This window comes from Fusarium redolens (genome assembly GCF_020744475.1).
Source record: "Fusarium redolens strain MPI-CAGE-AT-0023 chromosome Unknown BKA55scaffold_7, whole genome shotgun sequence".
Classification (NCBI taxonomy): domain Eukaryota; kingdom Fungi; phylum Ascomycota; class Sordariomycetes; order Hypocreales; family Nectriaceae; genus Fusarium; species Fusarium redolens.
Window position 1 is genome coordinate 2,536,986 of NW_025763670.1, and position 17,430 is coordinate 2,554,415.

At 48.8% G+C, this 17,430-nt stretch overlaps 8 protein-coding genes across 8 annotated transcripts; 6 read left to right on the plus strand and 2 right to left on the minus strand.

The window, feature by feature from the left end:
* The first annotated feature begins 2,550 nt into the window (after positions 1-2,550).
* Positions 2,551-3,795, plus strand: BKA55DRAFT_357402 (uncharacterized protein). Its single transcript, XM_046185833.1, has 2 exons — positions 2,551-3,333; positions 3,392-3,795. Exons 1-2 carry the CDS (start codon positions 2,685-2,687, stop codon positions 3,712-3,714), a joined length of 972 nt encoding a protein of 323 aa, XP_046050614.1. The 5' UTR covers positions 2,551-2,684; the 3' UTR covers positions 3,715-3,795.
* Positions 3,796-4,600: 805 nt separating this feature from the next.
* On the plus strand, positions 4,601-5,017 carry BKA55DRAFT_689865 (uncharacterized protein; the record flags this gene model as incomplete). Its single annotated transcript, XM_046199403.1, has 1 exon — positions 4,601-5,017. The coding sequence occupies one exon, from the start codon at positions 4,601-4,603 to the stop codon at positions 5,015-5,017; it is 417 nt and encodes a 138-aa protein (XP_046050615.1).
* A 292-nt stretch (positions 5,018-5,309) lies between these two features.
* BKA55DRAFT_357416 (uncharacterized protein) lies at positions 5,310-5,655 on the plus strand. The gene has a single exon (XM_046185834.1). The coding sequence runs from the start codon at positions 5,385-5,387 to the stop codon at positions 5,580-5,582; it is 198 nt and encodes a 65-aa protein (XP_046050616.1). The 5' UTR covers positions 5,310-5,384; the 3' UTR covers positions 5,583-5,655.
* Positions 5,656-6,173: 518 nt separating this feature from the next.
* On the plus strand, positions 6,174-9,114 carry BKA55DRAFT_357418 (uncharacterized protein). The gene is made up of 6 exons (XM_046185835.1): positions 6,174-6,905; positions 6,954-7,104; positions 7,153-7,504; positions 7,551-8,107; positions 8,157-8,290; positions 8,343-9,114. Exons 1-6 carry the CDS (start codon positions 6,471-6,473, stop codon positions 8,961-8,963), a joined length of 2,250 nt encoding a protein of 749 aa, XP_046050617.1. The 5' UTR covers positions 6,174-6,470; the 3' UTR covers positions 8,964-9,114.
* Positions 9,115-9,752: 638 nt separating this feature from the next.
* On the minus strand, positions 9,753-10,210 carry BKA55DRAFT_689867 (uncharacterized protein; the record flags this gene model as incomplete). Its single annotated transcript, XM_046199404.1, has 2 exons — positions 9,753-9,940; positions 9,991-10,210. The coding sequence occupies 2 exons, from the start codon at positions 10,208-10,210 to the stop codon at positions 9,753-9,755; spliced, it is 408 nt and encodes a 135-aa protein (XP_046050618.1).
* A 971-nt stretch (positions 10,211-11,181) lies between these two features.
* BKA55DRAFT_689868 (uncharacterized protein) lies at positions 11,182-13,090 on the plus strand (the record flags this gene model as incomplete). The annotated part of the gene is made up of 3 exons (XM_046199405.1): positions 11,182-11,461; positions 11,537-11,685; positions 12,806-13,090. 3 exons carry the CDS (start codon positions 11,182-11,184, stop codon positions 13,088-13,090), a joined length of 714 nt encoding a protein of 237 aa, XP_046050619.1.
* Positions 13,091-14,122: 1,032 nt separating this feature from the next.
* BKA55DRAFT_510126 (uncharacterized protein) lies at positions 14,123-15,562 on the minus strand (the record flags this gene model as incomplete). The annotated part of the gene is made up of 1 exon (XM_046187568.1): positions 14,123-15,562. One exon carries the CDS (start codon positions 15,560-15,562, stop codon positions 14,123-14,125), a length of 1,440 nt encoding a protein of 479 aa, XP_046050620.1.
* A 728-nt stretch (positions 15,563-16,290) lies between these two features.
* BKA55DRAFT_689870 (NlpC/p60-like transpeptidase) lies at positions 16,291-17,235 on the plus strand (the record flags this gene model as incomplete). Its single annotated transcript, XM_046199406.1, has 1 exon — positions 16,291-17,235. The coding sequence occupies one exon, from the start codon at positions 16,291-16,293 to the stop codon at positions 17,233-17,235; it is 945 nt and encodes a 314-aa protein (XP_046050621.1).
* Between the last annotated feature and the right edge of the window lie 195 nt (positions 17,236-17,430).

Sequence of the window (17,430 nt, forward strand, 5' to 3'; positions counted from 1 at the left end):
GCATATTGTCGGCATAGGACAGTCGAAAGAGAATGCACACTACGTGATATGACACCGTTCTGGAGATCACATGCCCGATGTTAATCGACACAAAGCAGGCGAGGGGAAATAATTAGAATTGGTAAGGAGCTTGTCACATATTCGTACTACTTCTTTTTACGAAATGCAGGGTGGGTGAATTGAAATAAAGACGGCCGGTCGTTGAGAATACAATATGGAATGGTGCTACTAGAATGCCTCTTTGTATAGTCTACTCGGCATGCCTCCAATATATCATTGAACTGAGGCCATTCACCTTGAGAATGCTGTTCGCCCTCACGGTCAAGTATGCCTTGATCTGGCTTACGAGTAGGTAGCAAGCTCCCAGCGGAATGAGAGTCGGGGATAATGGGCACTGTTATTGTAGAAAAGAATAGTTAATAATACATGGACGTCCAAACAAGCTGGTAGGGACCATACAGTCGTGTCTTATGAGACCATTGGTTGAGACCAACAACATCGAACCATCCTTCCCTTGGCACGGCATACGACACGCTAGCCCATTGGAGGTGATAACCTGAAAAGCCAATTCAACCATCCACGACAACCCTACATATTCCAACCATGCCTTTTGCCATTTTTCGAGCCTCGGCATGTCTGCGAGTATCAGTCGATGAGTCCATTACTTTAGAGTACCTTGTTATCTTGAGGATTGTATGATCTGACGTTGGGTATGAAGCCACGAACGGTGATAAATGTCGACAAATCCGTCAATAGTAGCGATTTGGTCCTATTGCTCGCCTTACTGACGCGCTTGTTGTTGTTGTTCCAGTTCCTATGTTCTGCGAAAGGACTCTTCCAAACCGTGAAGGTAGTTGGGCTTGCTGTCGACCTTTTGCTTTTCGAGTACCTGTGCAACGGAGCATACGTGTTGTTGGCCTTCCTGCAATCCTTCTTATAAGGCTGTCATTACTACTGCGCCGCCAGAGTTTGTGAGTCTATCCGCCTGGTCATAAAAGCTGCTGGCCTCGTCGATGGTTCGTCGCTACATCTGCCCGGGCTGGGATCCTGCGTCCTGACTTGGTCTGCGTTTCTTCTTGAGTTCCTTGTGACAATCTATCCATCTGGGATATCTGTCGGGTGGATGAGGCTCTGGTAGATACTCTCGCTTAGAGTACAGGTCAGCGAGCTGCTGTACACCTTGAGGCTCTCGTTTAGATGGGTGCTGTGAAGTTTTCTCCGAAGCCTACTGAGTTGATGTGAATGATGGCGGAGCTGACAGCATGGAAGGTGACTGAGCTCGCCGTTCGCACTCTACGGATGTGGATTGGATAGCAAACCGCCGGAACAGTCTCTGGATCTAAGGTTTCCGTGACTCTTCAAATGACCTCTCCAGTAGCTGTTTTGAAGACACCCCAGATGGCTCAGGAGACTTCTCGCGCTGCTGTTCGGATGGGTAAGACCTGGTGGATTCATCGTAGGGTTTTGAACCAGCACCATTATCTACATTATCTATCATATACCACCTATTCGTAAGCAATTCTCCCTCCCGCAATGTCCAGGTTCAGGGACGAAAGTGAGACCGAAACGTTCTTGGCTGGAGCTATTGCTGGCGCGTGATGGCGTGACTGGGCTTGTAGAGCTTGATGATGACACTAACATACCCATACTGAGACAGCTTCTCCTCCGTAAGTGAACAAGTAGTATCCAGCGGGGTCCATTGAGCAGCAGCGTCGTCGGCGCTGACTGACACCAAGGAACCTTGGACAAAAACAAGGTCATTGGGGTCCCCATAGTAACAGCCTATCCCTATTGAATTGCACCCGTCACTATACTGATTATCGGTCGCATAGTCGACGCGGACCTGAACGGAGAGGCGGTACGAGCCTGTCTTGAGGCGCGCCTTGTCGATCTTTTGATGCACGTAGTTGATGTCTCGCTCACGGACACGCTTGTTGTAGTTCCATTCTCAGTGATAGTGGTAGCTGTCTCTGTCTCGGTCTGAGTAATCGCATGGTTAACCCTAACCCTAACCCCCGTAGCTCACAGCAAGAACTGGAGGCTTATGGCCTTGTCTGAGTTGGCCAAGATTCTGAAAATATGATCAGTGAGATACATTCATCTTGTTCACGGGTCTACCGGATGAAGCAATTAATTGCACAGACGCATCAGGGGGGCCACTGAAGAGCAACGCCACTTACTGAAAGCCTCGCTAGGGGGCTGAAGTTGTGAAGCGGATCGTGCGAGTAGGCTTGAGAGACGATGCTATACTTCTACTTTATATTCGAGGCGTCCACACCACTACCCACTATTGTAATCTCAGCTAATCTACAAGCAGAACTAGCTTTACCGTGTCGCGCAGGCGGGCAGCATTGCTTTGACGCGTGTTACTTATTTGCGCCACATGACATCTCTCCGTTGCTGGACGGCGTCTAAACCTGTACAAGCATCAGGTATTCGGATTAGCTTCGATAGTTCGATGAACCAGCCTATAGAGTAGCGGTGTGTCAGATACGCATAAAAGTAACAACAAAGACTCTTGCAGCCTGGAATGGGTGACATGCTGCCGTAAGGGGAAAGACTGCACCAGAATCATGGTTGTTCAGCTTTGCCCACTTCCAGCGCCACTCCTGCTCAGACTCACGTATTAATATCTCCACCCGGTAGCGAGATTTTCTTGGCATAAATTATGTGACCCGATAAAAATGGCTAACTCCCACTTTGAAACAGTGAAATATTTCAGCCTGCATTGCGTCGACTCTGCCACGTTTTATGTATGCGAAGGTTGCGATAACGAATTCATTGGATGTTGCACATCCGATCCCTGCCGCGATGGCAGCGGCATCTGTCCCGATGGCCACCTGCGGATGGCCAGCTTCGCCGCTGACAAATCTGACGAGTTGAAAAAACAGAGCTGTGATGATACTCGAGGGTCAAGTGTCTGGTGGGTTTGCCCAGACACCGACCCGCCCTTTATGGGATGCTGCGATATAAGTCCCTGCGGTGAGGGTTGCTCGAGGAGTAACCTCCTACCGGCTGTCCTATCGAAAAATAAAGAGAATCGGCAAGCATTTCTTGACCCGGAGGGCTTTACCTCCACTATATCGGCAAGCGCGGCTACAAGTACAGCATCTTCGAGCTCACCGAGCAATGACGACAGCGGTGGCTTGGGCACTGGAGCTATAGTGGGCATTGCTGTTGGATCTGCTGCTGTATTCCTGATTCTCCTAAGTCTCTTGATCTGTATCTGTTGGAGGCGTCAGCGGAAGCGTAAACAAACCGGCGAAAAGGTTCAATCTCGCGAATTCTCTGCAGCCTCTGATCCAAATCAGTCGCCCATGGGTTATAACGGTCGTAAGTGTTTCTCTATCATCTCTCGTGTAAGGAGAGACGTTACTTACGTGCAGTCCAGAATATTTCCCTTCAGCAAGTACTGTCGTCCCCCACTATTCTAGTGGCTTCTCCATCGATCAACACAATAAGCCCTCTCCGCCGCTAGGATGGTCTAATGAACTATTTTCACCAAACACCTCTTCGAACATAAACTCAACCTTTCGTGGGAGCTACGACCAGCCCTTCTTGCCCATGCATATGATGACCGTACACGAGATGGATGGGGTAGACAGGACGCCCCAAGAGCTCAGTACAGACCCTTTGGAAACCTATGAGGATCAGAACCAGAGTCCTGATATGGACCAAGCACCACCTCAGAATCAAGGGTATTTTAGGCGTTAAGTGAGTGCAAGACGAGCACAGGATATGGCACATATAAGGCTGAGCCATCAAATGCAAAGTCACAACAGTACCAATCACTTATCAGTATTGCACTACGATATTATTATAAATAATCATGTTGAATAACCTCATATTTACTGTTTGCATCAGCAACTAACTGATCAGAGTAGCAGTAGCTCAGCCTTTCTCTTCTTCTGAGATTTCGTTGCATTGACAGGATGGCGGATTATGTCACCGTTCCCGACGAACCTTTCGACTAACGTGGGATTATCTGATTGTTTGACATTTCGAAAGATCAACTGATGCATCCTGTCAGCACTCATATACGAAGCTAACCTCAGATTTGCCATGGATAACGTTAGAATTCCGCTACAAGTCCGCTACTACTATTATTAAGTTCTACATGTATACGAGTATATCTCAAGTTTCGACACCTCATATTAATTCCTCAATTACAAACACATGAACCCGAATAACAAAACGAATGAACAGTATGTCCCACTCACTACTACTGTAGCTACCATTTACCTTTCCAGCTTCCAAGACACCAGGGAAGTTCACCATCGACGTCGACTAAAAGCTGCTTGACCTTGCGAAAGACAATGCCCGAAGTTACCTTTCTACTCGTGGAATTTCGTCACAATGGTCATTTGAAGGGTCTCCTCTGGACGCCATGTCAAACCTGGCAAGTTTGTGGGCAAAAGATTACAACTGGTCAGCTGTACGAGACAAGATCAATCATAATTCTGATCATTACGAAATAGCTGTTCCTGGAAACGGGGATTACAAAGCCGGATATCCCTCTGCATTTCGTCCATGTCCGTTCTTCTGACGACAAGGTTATGCCCCTTTTGCTCTTTCATAGTTGGCCATCCAGTTACCTATTATGGCCAAACATCATGAAGCCTTTATCGGATATTTCTACCTCGTGACGCCAGATCTACCAGGATTTGGTTCAGCCCCCGCTCCTAATGCGACTGGGCTTGACCCGAAGGTAATGGGCAATGCTCTCGACACTATGATGAAACAGCTTGGCTACGAGAAATATAGCGTTATTTCCACCGATCTCGGCGTGGTCATCGCAGTGAATATTATGGAGGCGGTTGAGGATTCTATTGTTGGCCATTTTACAGATTTCCTCTTCCTGAACCCAACGCCTGAAGATCAAGAGAGAATGAGTAAGGGAGAGACAACCGAAGAAGAAAATGAGTACATCAACGCAATGAACACTTGGAACACTCAACACTTTGCGCATGCACCCATGCATGCAATTCAACCACTTCTTCTGTCACTCATTCGCTGACAGCCCAGTTGGAAATGCTGACTGAGTATGGGATATCTTGTATGCTTCTAGCGATGGATACAAGTACTCGTTTGACCACATCATCAACACATCACTCATGCTTTGGATCCAGGAACCATACACCGGTCTTCGAGCCTACACTGAAATTCTCAAGATAACATGCTCAATGGTTGTTTTCCATTTCATAGGCAGCTAGGCAGCCACTAACGCTCGCATGAATAGCCTGGGATCTTTGATAGCATGAGAAAAACCAAAATTCCTACCGCTGTAGTTCAATTTGGCAATAGGGATGGTCCATTTAGTGTGACAGTATCCTACTTTGAAAGGTGCAAGAAACTGGTTTCTTATCGTTGATGACGTCGACGACATGGAGATTTTCGACAAGTCGAGGCATGCAGGTGGGGAAATCCTCGATTTTCTTCCTTATAATGGCGACGGAAGGATCTTATTCACCACACACTCAAAACAAGTCTCCCTTACTGCACTTAGGACTGCGGTAGTTTTACTACCGCAGTTGTGTCTGAAGAGGCAACAGATCTCCTGGAGGAATCCTCGATCGAATTGACCGAGCTACGTCGTGATGAGGAAGTGGTCGAGATTCTCCAAGCTCTCACCTACCTTCCTTTGACAATTACACAGGCAGCAACGTAAATGAACACGTATGAGGCGTCTATCACAGAGTATATTCGATAGTTCAAAACGGACGCACAAAACGTGATAAGGCAGCTTGAATAGGGATATGACGACCAAGCCCATCATGGCGGTTCGTAAGGGTCGTTGCTACCACGTGGATTGTGTCTTGCGACCGGATCTGCTGCTCCCCAACTGACCTCTGGTCGAGCTGTTCCCCGTATCACAGGAAATGGCTGTCTTTCGCAAATTTACAGCTTACCTCCGTAAATTAACGGAACTAGGGCTAACTTTGTAAGTTCGGCAGGTTAACAGAGTTTAAATGCTATTCGCCTGGCAATTCTGATAGGGTACAGCCACCAGATCTGCCTCGGTGCGCAGACTAGGGTGTTGGGCGGTCGGTTGGTGGATCACATTAGGAGACCGGCTGACACTGGCGGGTTCTGAACCTGTCACATGCAACTCGAGGGCTTGAACTATGAAAATCATTAGTCTTTATAGAAGTCAGACGCGTAAATGACGATGGACTCAACAGAACATACTGTACGGTATATAAAAGACCACTATCCCCTGAGAACCCATAAGGGTGCAATTCGTACCTGCCCACCTTTTCCCTGCTATTCTCATGTTTGTTGCACCTCAATTGGCTGCAACCCCTCCCGGTACTGCGTTGTAGCCTTATGGGCTCTCAGGAGATAGCGGTCGTACCATAAATCAGGAGCTGCCAGAAGGAATATCAAGAGAGAATCTTCAGGCTATCACATTTCGCCCACACATAAAGACAATTTGCCAAAGACCACTCATAATTCAGTTATTGCTAATCATGACGACACCTAGGCAGACTCTGGAGTTTATCCCGACCTTGCAAGACGCTGTTCAAGAGCTAGGCAAACTCGTGGAGGACCCGACAAGCGATTTAGATGAGAAGGAGTTGCCTGGGCTTGATAAACTAATTACCGATTGGTATGACGAGGCTACGGACGTAAGCAACGAAGATTTTACTCGCAGGATCCTTGAAGTCTTTCGGGATTCCACACACAACGAAGTATACAAGAATATAAAGGGGCAGCTTCCGCCTCAGAAAGAGCTCATATTTGATAAATTTGTTGATGGGAATATCACAGCTGAAGATGCGGGCGAGCTTTTTGTGAGATCTGAGGCTGAGGCCTCGGTGGTATCAAGAGCCGAGATTCAAACCCAAAGGTTACTCCCCAGGCCCGCCAAAACGGAAGCACCACCCCAGAGGAAATTCATCACGGTAAGATCAATTCAAGAGCTCCAAGTCTTTAATCTCTAATGTATGTAGGCCCATGTTACGGATTTGCCGTTTGAAAACTGGGGTCGGACTGTGAAGAACACACCTGCAGTCACATACTATCCCGAGAATGTTGCAGAAGTGCAAACCATCGTTCGTGACGCTGTCAAGAATAATAGAGGTGTTCGGGTGTCAGGTTTCCGTAAGTTTCTATAATGGTACAAAGGCTTCATTATCTAATGATATATAGGGCATTCTTGGGCCCCCTTGTTTGGACGTAATGATAAAATGGGCCAAAAGAACAATGGAGATGTCCTCATCTCAACATTAACTGAACTCAATGCAGGTGTACTTCCGAATCTCACTTCATTGCCCTCAAGTCTCTTCCAGCCGAAGGAGACCGAGCTCAATCACATCAAGGTTGTGGATGCGGCCTATGTGAGCGGTCAAGCTCTGGGAGACGGCAAGAAGTATGTTCGTGTTGGTACGGCTACTACGAATGAGCAGTTCCGCCGCTGGTGTATCGACGAAGGCGATGTTACTTTGCCAATGAATATTATCGAAGTCGAGATCACCTTTGGTGGCAGTAACGCAACCATTTGGTACGTGATGCGCTCTGTGCCTGACTTAAAAACTGACTTTTCATAGCCACGGCGCTGGCATTAATCATCCGACATTGAGCGATCTTGTACGATGTCTCGAATACGTCGATGTTCATGGCAATTTACGCACAGTCAACATGGCGGATGCCAAATTGCTCAGGGCAGCCAGTGGCTGTTTCGGGCTCCTCGGTGTTGTCACTCACATAACCTTTGAATGTGACGCAATGTCAACGGCCGTCATGTATCCTGTGAAACTGGATGTCGTTGATGCCATCCCGCCTCCCCCTGAAATAAAAGACTCAGATATTCCAGAGCCTCTCCGAAAACCCCGTACAGAACAACAGAAACAGATATCGCTGCAGAATTTCGAACGCCGTGCAAACGGGGACTTTTATGCCGAATGGTTCTGGTTCCCCTATTCCAGTCAAGTGTGGGTGAACACATGGAAAACGGACAAGAGAACGAATGATGTTGTCAATTATCCGAGCAATGCAAAGACCTTCATTCAGGTTCTTGGGACTACAATCATGAATATAGGGCAGGACATATTGCAAAAGATTGAGGCGTTGCAGACCAAGCCTTACATGCAAACTAGCTTCCTGTGTAAGTTTGATCGCTCGCTGCTTGACATGAGGCTCATCGCGAAACACAGCATGGCTGGCAATGAAGAATCTCGACGAGCGGAAAGAGAATGAGAAGCCGATAAGAACGCTCTTGCCTAACGCCCTTCACTTTCAACGAGGTGTCCAGAATATTCGGGTGCGCGATATGGAGGTCGAGATTCCAGTGAGTTGGTTGTCTCTATTCCCTGATGTCATCCGTTAAACATTGTCCCCAGCTTCACGCGAAGAAAGGCACAACTAACGAACGTGATTACACTAATGTCCAACGTGCTTGGTGGGACGCCATCAGAACGTGCTACGACAACATCAACACTTGTCCCATGCGGATGCCCCTCGAAATGCGAATTATGGGCTCTAGTGAAGTCACTTTGGCACCACAACGCGGTCACAAACTCGGAACTTGCGCAATCGAAATTTTGACCCTGAAGGTTGTTGCCGATATCTGGGAACCTTATGCTCAGCAAGTTTTGGATAAATGGACAAGCTACAAGGACAACGATGGCAAGCAAGTTGTTATCAGACCGCATTGGGCAAAAGAGTGGTACCCCTATACAGTTGATGGTAAACCTTGGATAGAAAAACTGAAAAAGGAAATCTATAAGAACGAAATTGCAGAGTTCAAGGGGTTGATGGCGGCTATTGGTAAGAAGCATGGCTGGACGCTTGCAGACCTCAAGAGGACATTCTCTAATGAGGCTCTGGACTATCTGTATTTGGATGATGTTTTAACATCCCAAACGGAGAAAGATACCCAAGTTCAGGTGCAAGAAGTGCTGGCACGGCCATTTCTTCGGAGACTGTTAGTTAAGAGTAGTTGTGGCTTATTTGGTAGCTAGACAATGCCGAATTAAGTGCTTCTTTCTTTCAGGATCCCTGCCTAGTTACATAAAGCGTAATAATATTACTTTCCTTATCCTTTTAAGCGGCACAGCCCTCTAAAAGGTTACTCGCCCTATACGCTTAAGTAATACAGCTAGTATAAGCAGGGTATAAGAAGTTTATCAAGTAAAGCATTTACTAGAAAAATTACATATAATTTTTTTTATTTAAGTGATAACTTTTTATGCAATTTTACCTTAATTATAAGATAGATATTACTTTAATAACTATAGCTTTTATACCTACTTATAGTAAGGGGCTAAAGACCCTATTAGAGTGCCTGTTTTTTTTTTTTTGGCTAAAGAATAAGCCAGTAAATATAATTATTATACTTTATATATTGGCTTATATATCCTATTTACTTTAGCCTTTCAACATTAAGAATAAAGTCATGTAGCCAATACAGGCAGTAAAGAGTATGGTATTTTCTCTACAGTAGTTGAGTTATGCAGTATGGACTTAATGTACCTATTAAACGATCCTGTGGTGATCTGATTATATCTGGCGCAATGTGATATTGTCTTAACAGCAAGAGCCTCAGGGTTGCTCAAATACCTTGGTGAATGAACATGTCCCGAGGGCCAGCTGCTGGAAAAGGCGGCCAAGATAGGTATTTCCCAAGGCTAACCCTAAGAACGTGATCATTCTCGTTTACTCTGTTACATCTCGTCTATATATTTGTATTCTCGCTTACGCAAAAGAAAGGAAAACTCCCCCAACCTCTACACACCATTCGTCAAACAACTTCACCCTCGTCGTCGAGGTGCCAGTGCCTCCTCTACAGTCCTCCTGAAAAGCTGGCTTGGCGTCAATCCGTTGGTGCGAAAGATGCAACCCTCGCCGTACGCCTCCGGGTTATTCACGCCGGGCCGGGGTGTGATTTGCCGCCAGTCTGCAAGGCAGATCAAGCAGAATTCAAAGTGGCAGCTGGAGCCTGCGAGAAGCAATTAGCTTTACCCCTGTGACGGAGAATCTCAAACTTACAGGTCATATGGAAACAGGCTTCGCCTTTTTGGATGTTCTCCCTGCAGTTGGGACACGGCTTGGTGTTGTTGGCAATCCATTCTTGCGTCTGTCGGTACTGCGGATTACCGTGATCCCTGGCGCTCTCAAACTGCTCAGAGGTGAGGCCCTCGTGCCACGGAATCATGTGCTTGTAGCACATCTCAAAGACACACTCTTGGCACTGAATGTGCGGCTCCATCTCCTCGGAGAGACAGCTGAATCGTGGCCGAGACCAGTAGAGTGGATGGTGGGGGGATGTGTATGCGACTTGGCACGGGATCGCTGCCGCTGGATCGGGGGTCGGATCTCTAGGTAGCTTATTACCGTGAGCGTTATGGGGCTATCATATCTCAAATTTCTTCATAGAGGTAATGAATGGGGCGCTGAACGAAAACTGCATTCTATATAAGTAGGATCATAACGTTAAGATTTGAGAAGTAGTACTCATGTCGTTACTACTGCTCTGAGTTAACACCAATACCTGGAGTAGCAGCTGACTCAACATAGAAGAAGCCTCTGGCCACCTCATCGAGCGTGTTCCAAATCAACCACTCCTCCAAACAATCTCCAAATCCATTCATCCCCCCATTGAACCTCCCTTAGCCTACCTACCCTCGGAGTTCGGCCTTGCTCACATGTGCGCCCCACGCGTCTTGATGACAGCTTAGGGTCCAAGTCAAACTCGGCAACCCACCCAACACACAAGGGTTGATCGATGTCTGGGTGTAGCTGACGATCGATACATGGGGGGTAAGGGTAATTAAGCCGCTGGTTGTGTATGTCTCATAATGTTTACTGGCCGTCTCTTTCGCGGTCCGTCTGATTGTGCGAAGTGTGGCAGCGGCAGCGGCACGCGGGCTAACAGCATGCCGCGTCCCCACGACGTCTGAGGATCACATGCTGCCTGACGTATTTATTATTTTATTCATTATTCAGCTAGCTCCAGCTTGAAAAATCCCCTTACCTAAGTTACTAAGGATCTCCTCTCTTTTTTGCTTTCCAAACGGGCTGAGCAAACGAGCCTCCTTCTCGAACACGCCCAGATCGGTCATTCGCTTGCCTGTTTGCACTCTGAACTGAACCAGAACTTGCTTGTACAAAACGTCTCCCTCCTACCCTCTTCTGTCCTCAACATTCTCCGCGGCAACCACAGAGAGAAACAACTTCACAATGGCCGCAACTACGCCCGCCGCGACGCCGACCAACGCCATGCTGGAAGAGACTCGTCTGTCCTCCGACGAAAAGACTGAAGTAGGCTCCAACATCATCGAACCCTCCGCCGACTCCAGGGTCGAGCGTCGAGATAGATCCATACAGGGCATCGGCCCTAATGCCAACAACGAGGAGCCTCAATATCCCGGTGCTGCCAAGCTCACCCTCATCATCTCATCGCTCTGCCTCGCTATCTTCCTCATTGCCCTCAATCAGACTATCATTGCCCCGGCGCTAGGTGTTATTACGGCTAAGTTCCACAGCATCAAGGATATTAGATAGTATAGCTCTACCTACCTGCTCACTACTACAGCTCTCCAGCCTATATACAGAACCATCTATAAGTACTTTAACATTAAGTTCGCCTACCTTGCTGCTGTTTTAATCTTTGAGATTTATAGCTTGGTCTTGACTATTATGCCCTCCTCCGTTGTTTTTATTATTGGGCGTGCCGTTGCCGGAGTAAGTTGACCTTGAATCCCCCTATATTCCTCGTAAACACTCAGCTAATTAAACTTTTTAAATTAGAACGGCTAGTCTCTTTTCTGGATCCATTATTATTCTCTCTCTGATCAGTACATTAAGTCCCAATTCCAATCCCATAGAACTAACTAACATAAACTCAGTGCCTCTCAAAAAGCGCCCTCTTGCCTTTAGTCTTATAAGCAGTATATAGGGCATTGCTTCCGTCGCCGGTCCTCTTCTTAGAGGTGCCTTTACCAAGCATGCTACTTGGCGCTAGTACTACTATATCAACCTGCCCATTAGTAGTATTACCATGGCCATAGTCTTCTTCTTCATCTATATCAACCGCAACTCAGCAGGTACTAAGAATATATCCTTTATGGCCTATATTTGAATGCTTGACCTTACTGGTGCTGCCCTCTTTATCCCTGCTATTATCTATCTGCTCCTCGCTTTGCAGTAGGGTAGTACTAATTATGCTTAGAATAACTCGCGTATCATTAGGCTGTTTTGCAGGTTTAGTGCCATAACTGCCATCTTTATTAGTATCTAGTTCTGGCAGGGTAATTAGGGAACCCTCCCTCCTCGCCTATTTGAGAACTGCAACACCTTAGCTATCATGCTCTTTGCTATATTCTTTAGTGCTAGTTTCTTCCCCCTCATTACTACCTCTATAAATTTGAAACAGTCTCTTTATCAGTGCCTTTTAACTAACATAGTTCCAGCTCTTTACTTCCAGGCTATCTAGGCTATAAGCGCCGTCCAGGCCGGGATCAAAATCCTCCCCTTCTTACTCGCCACTATTCTATACTCTATTATTTCCAGGGGCATTATTACTACTATTAGCTACTATAACTATATTAACATTCCTTATATAATCCTCTATACTATCAGCTGCATTATACTTACTATACTTAATATTAACTCCCCTCTTAGAGAGTAGTTCGGTTACCAGGTTATTACTAGTCTAGGTAATAGCGTAGGTTTCTAAATCGGTATCCTTATTATTCAGACCGTACTGCCTCAAGAATAGGTTCCCGTAGGTACCGCCTATATCTAATTCTTCCAAGCTCTCAGTAAAGCACTCGCTATTGCCGTTGCTTAGACTGCCTTCCAGAACGGCCTGATCAATAAGATCAAGGCCGACAACGTTAGCATTAACCCCAACCTCTTAATCAATATCAGATCTTCAGAGATCAAGGAAGCTTTAGCCAAATTAGGCCATCTAGACGCTTTCGATGCCGTCCTAGAGGCATATATAAAGGGTCTCCGGGATACGTACTACATCTCTCTTGCTTACGCCGCATATACCTTTATCGCTTGCCTCTTCTTCCAGTGGAAGTTAGTCAAGAAGGGTCCTGACGGCCAGGAGAGAAAGCCTGAGCCCGCTGTGCCTGTCTAGGCTGGTTATGTGGAGTCGCTTTTTTGGTAAGATTGACGTTTGGCATAGATGCCCGCAGGAACCTCTCTTCTCTTGGTTGCATCTGGCGTATATAATATATAGTTCAAAATAATAGAATCGTAATAATCAAACAAGCTCTCGTGGCCTTTAAACTTGACTCATTATGGTCTATCCCATGAAACTCGTGCCGTTCCAGTTCTCGTCCTTACCCCAGCATCAGCTCCCACGAATTTGAGCACCTAATCCTTAACCTGCTCAGACTTTTATACCTGGCCAGTTCCCTCGTTAGGTAAAGCCCGGATCCATCCCGCTTCCATAAGGGGCTCACCTTAGTCACGTCTTTTCGGAAACTCTGACCATACACCTTGCCCTTGAACATATGGAGAGCTTTGTTCTGCATCAGCACGACATCTTGACGACGTAGGGCGCTAATCTCGGTAGCTGAAGCGTTATCATGCGCAAACCAGAACGTCACAGCGAACCCGGACTTGGTATCGTCGCCGACCAGTGGTCGGCGACCAGAATTTCAACTAGGGAGAGGGTGCGGCCCCATCGCGTCGTGACGGTCCGGGGCTGTGCGATAGATATAATGCTAACGATAATATTGAACAGTCATCATCCGAGCTGCCCCCTCCTCAGACACTCTGTTAGATTCATGTCTCTGGTGAAGCCGAACATGACCCCAGAAACCAGCTCACCCATCAGGGAGACACTTATGGCTTCACCGAGAGACGAGCGTTTCTTTTCATGACATACATCCACAAACTTGTTCCTTCTGTAAGTATACTTCCATTCTTGATTGAAATAAATATGTTCTAACATCTTGAATAGTAGCTTGCAAGGCACATCTTATCAGCAGCCAACGGAAAGTTCTCTTGGTCCTGCGCAACTTAGCCCACCCACACCCCATTTGCGAGGCTGGCATCGCATTAAGTACAAGATATGGCCCATCCTTTAAACCTGTATCCGTGTCACAGCACTGGCCCTCCAGAGGGTCTGTTTCCCGGTGGTGCACTTCCTGTGGGGAGCATTTCAGATACGTGTCTGGTTTGTCAAAACCGGCTTGTACGGGCTCCAAAACACGCCGTTTGGGTCCCAATACTCCTTCACCCTTTGCAACTCCTCCACCTTCTCTTCCTGGAACAGCTCACCCAGGTCCACACCAAGCTTCATCGTATTCGCAAACGTCCTCGGCGGAACCTTGTCTGCACTTCGACAAATGGTGAAAAACTCGTCTACAAAGTCGCCTAGCCTGTCTCTCGACGCCGGAGCTGCGCACCACGTCGTGGCTATGGCTGTCGAGCCCCTATCTCGCCCTTCAAGGAACCTGTTCTCGATCTCTTTTATATCTCCGTTGGCGCGGAGCTTATCCGGGTTAAACTTGTAAAACACGACCGCCGTGCGAGCCGCATCGGGAAGCTCTTCCATGACTTGAGCCCATTTCGAGAAACTCTCCTTAATGGCCTGGGGAGCCAAGTTTTTGATTCGCGCGGCATTCATACTCTTGAATCCGCCATGCGCATTGAGCGGCTCGAAGGCGTCGTTGATGTTGGAAAGAGGCACTAGCGCCTGGTCCGCTTTGAAGGCCTTTCCGACAAGAATCGCTTCGAACAACTTGGCGGCGGCCTTCTCAGCATCCTCAGAAGGACCGTAGTATGTCGCGGAGAGAACGATGATAGGTGAGCCAGCGGCTGGAGCACCAGGCGGACTGCATAGGAACGTGATTTGGACGTTGAGAGGCACGGCCGGTGGGTCAAAGGAGCAATATGCTTCAACCACATCGTTGATGGCGGAGGGAGGAAACATCAGCACACGGGTCCACAGCTTGTTCTCGGTCAGATGCAGAGAAGAGATGGGGTAGGCCTTCATCGTTGCGGCCATGACAACTCCGAGACCATGCCCGGCACCGCACAAAGCGTAGAACAAAGCGAGATCCTCTCCCGTCGACGACGACCCAACTTCAACGGCCTTGCCCTCCGCGGTGATGACGCGAAACGAAAGGACATTGTCGATCATGAAGCCATGCAGGCCATTCTGCGACGTGTTCCCCCCACCCAGAATTGCACCCACCGCACCCACGGCATTCGAATTGGGAATCGTGGTGTAGTAACCCTGCGCGACTAGGTATTTGAGCAAGCTCCCCGTGCGCACTCCCGCTTGGAGGCGAACGGTGCTGGAGGCCTGGTCAAGCTGGATATCATTGAAGTTCCTGAGATCGAGGTACGCGGTTTTGTTGTCGATGGTCGTGAAAGTACCATGCCCACCGCCGCCAGGGACAATATTGAGGTTGTTCTGCTTAGCAAGATGGATGGCGGCGACAATGTCATCCTCGGTGTTGGGGGTGATGATAATAGCCGGAGCGGAGAGGTGAGACTCTGTCCATCGAGGAAGGACATCGCCAAGGTTGGTTGTTGCGTCGGGAACGATAAAGGCACAGGCGAGTTTGCCGGTTCCAGAGAGTGGAGAAGCCATAGTGAGGATTTCTAAATGTTTGACTAGAGTGATGTCTTGTACTGACGATGTTGAGATGATGGTTGTCAGCGGTCGCCTTTATACTTGGGGGGGCGTTCGCTTCTTGTCTGCAAGTCCGAGAACACTTTTCCATTCCGAGTTCCAGTTCCATGGATCCTTTAACAAAGCCGTCCTGCGGGGCGGGCATAAGCGCCAGGCAGGGTCGGTACAACTATAGAGTGCGAAAACGGAAAACGGGGTGTTGTCGTCGCCGCGAGCAAAAGCGCCAGGCAGGGTCGGTGCAACTACAAAGTGCGAAAACGGAAGACGGGGCATTGCCGTGAGCCTTGGACGAAACTCGTCCGGAAACTGAGCCTTGGTGGGACTCTATTGGCCTGTTCGAGATCCTGGTGTGCTGTCGAGAGCGAGTCGCTACATCATGACGCATTTTATCAGCTGGTCAGTTCAACCCCGCTTCAAGGGAAAAAAATGCCATTCGGCACCGTGAACCGGCCGGACTCTTGAGACAGACTGGAGACTGATTTCGGGACAGCCAAAAAAAACATCATTGGCTTGAGTCTCCAGTGTAAGATCGGCGTGAAATTGAGCCGCAAAGACGAAGCAGTCCTAAGTCCGAATATATAGTACTTATAAAGGAGTTGTTAGCCTTCACTGGTAAATTGTCTACTTGCACTCTTTCATTGGAAAACATTCGATATTGTCAAGCAAGCCCTGATTTGAAATTCACAATGGCCGAGCACCTTAGCTACGTCGGCTCCGTCCCCTACTGCTACGCCAACTCCCTGGTTATGATGTTGGGTAAGGACAGCCCATCGCCTGCTGTCATCGAGTTCGCCACCTCGAGCCCCTTTGGCATGCAGATCATAGGTGGTGACCTCGTATTCTTTGACCCCTACGGCTGGGACCCAGCCTCGAGCTTCGACGCGGCACTCAAGGCCGCCGGCTGGGAGTCGACTCTCGAAATCAGCGCCGACGCCGACGCCGCCCTCGCCCGTCTTAAGGCTGAGCTGGCCGAGGGCCGGCCGGTGTTCGTTGGCCCCGTCGAGATGGGCCTCTTGCGATTTCAGCCAGAGATGAAGGGTGCCATCGGGGCTGATCACTACGTCGTGGTGCTACGCATCACCGACGACGGCGAGGTTGAGATGCACGACCCCCAAGGGCACCCGTACGCCACGCTTCCCGTCACTGACTTCATGGCTGCGTGGCGGGCCGACAAGATCGGCTACGGCAAGCCATATATGATGCGCACCGGCTTCCGGCAGGTCGAGCGTGGCCTCTCGGAGGAGGACGTGATACGCAGGTCGCTCGACAACGCGCGCCGCTGGTTGTCTATGGAGGGCGAGCACAACATGCCGCCGGGGTCGTACGGCAACGGCGAGGCAGCCGAGAGGCTAGCGCAGATGGTCGAGTCCCCCGACACGCTGGCGCAGGGCATCCGCTTGTTGCTCGTTGACTTCGCTGTGAGGGTCGGGGCGCGCAGGCTGGCCGACGCGGCGACCTGTCTGGCGCGCATCGGCAAAGGCAGGGCGGGCAGCATCATGGCCAGGCAGGCCCGGCTGGTTGGAGCCCTACAACTTCCGCTTGTGTCTGGCGAGGATGCACGGGCGGTGTCGCTGCTGCGGGAGTTGGTGCCGACGTACGAAGAGTTGAGACAGGCGCTGGCAGAGGACTGACGATCCGTGGATGTGCCTGTGGCTGGCGGGCTGGCTGGCCGGTTGGTGCCCGTCACCAACTGGGCGGACCGTGGGGTAGCGAGAACATCCATGGAGAACCAGGGCTTGTGTTCTTTAAAGTTGTTGGAGATCACGATTTCGCGCCCGCGAATGCTCGACGACCTATGGCTTTTCAGATATTGTTTCTAAGATTTC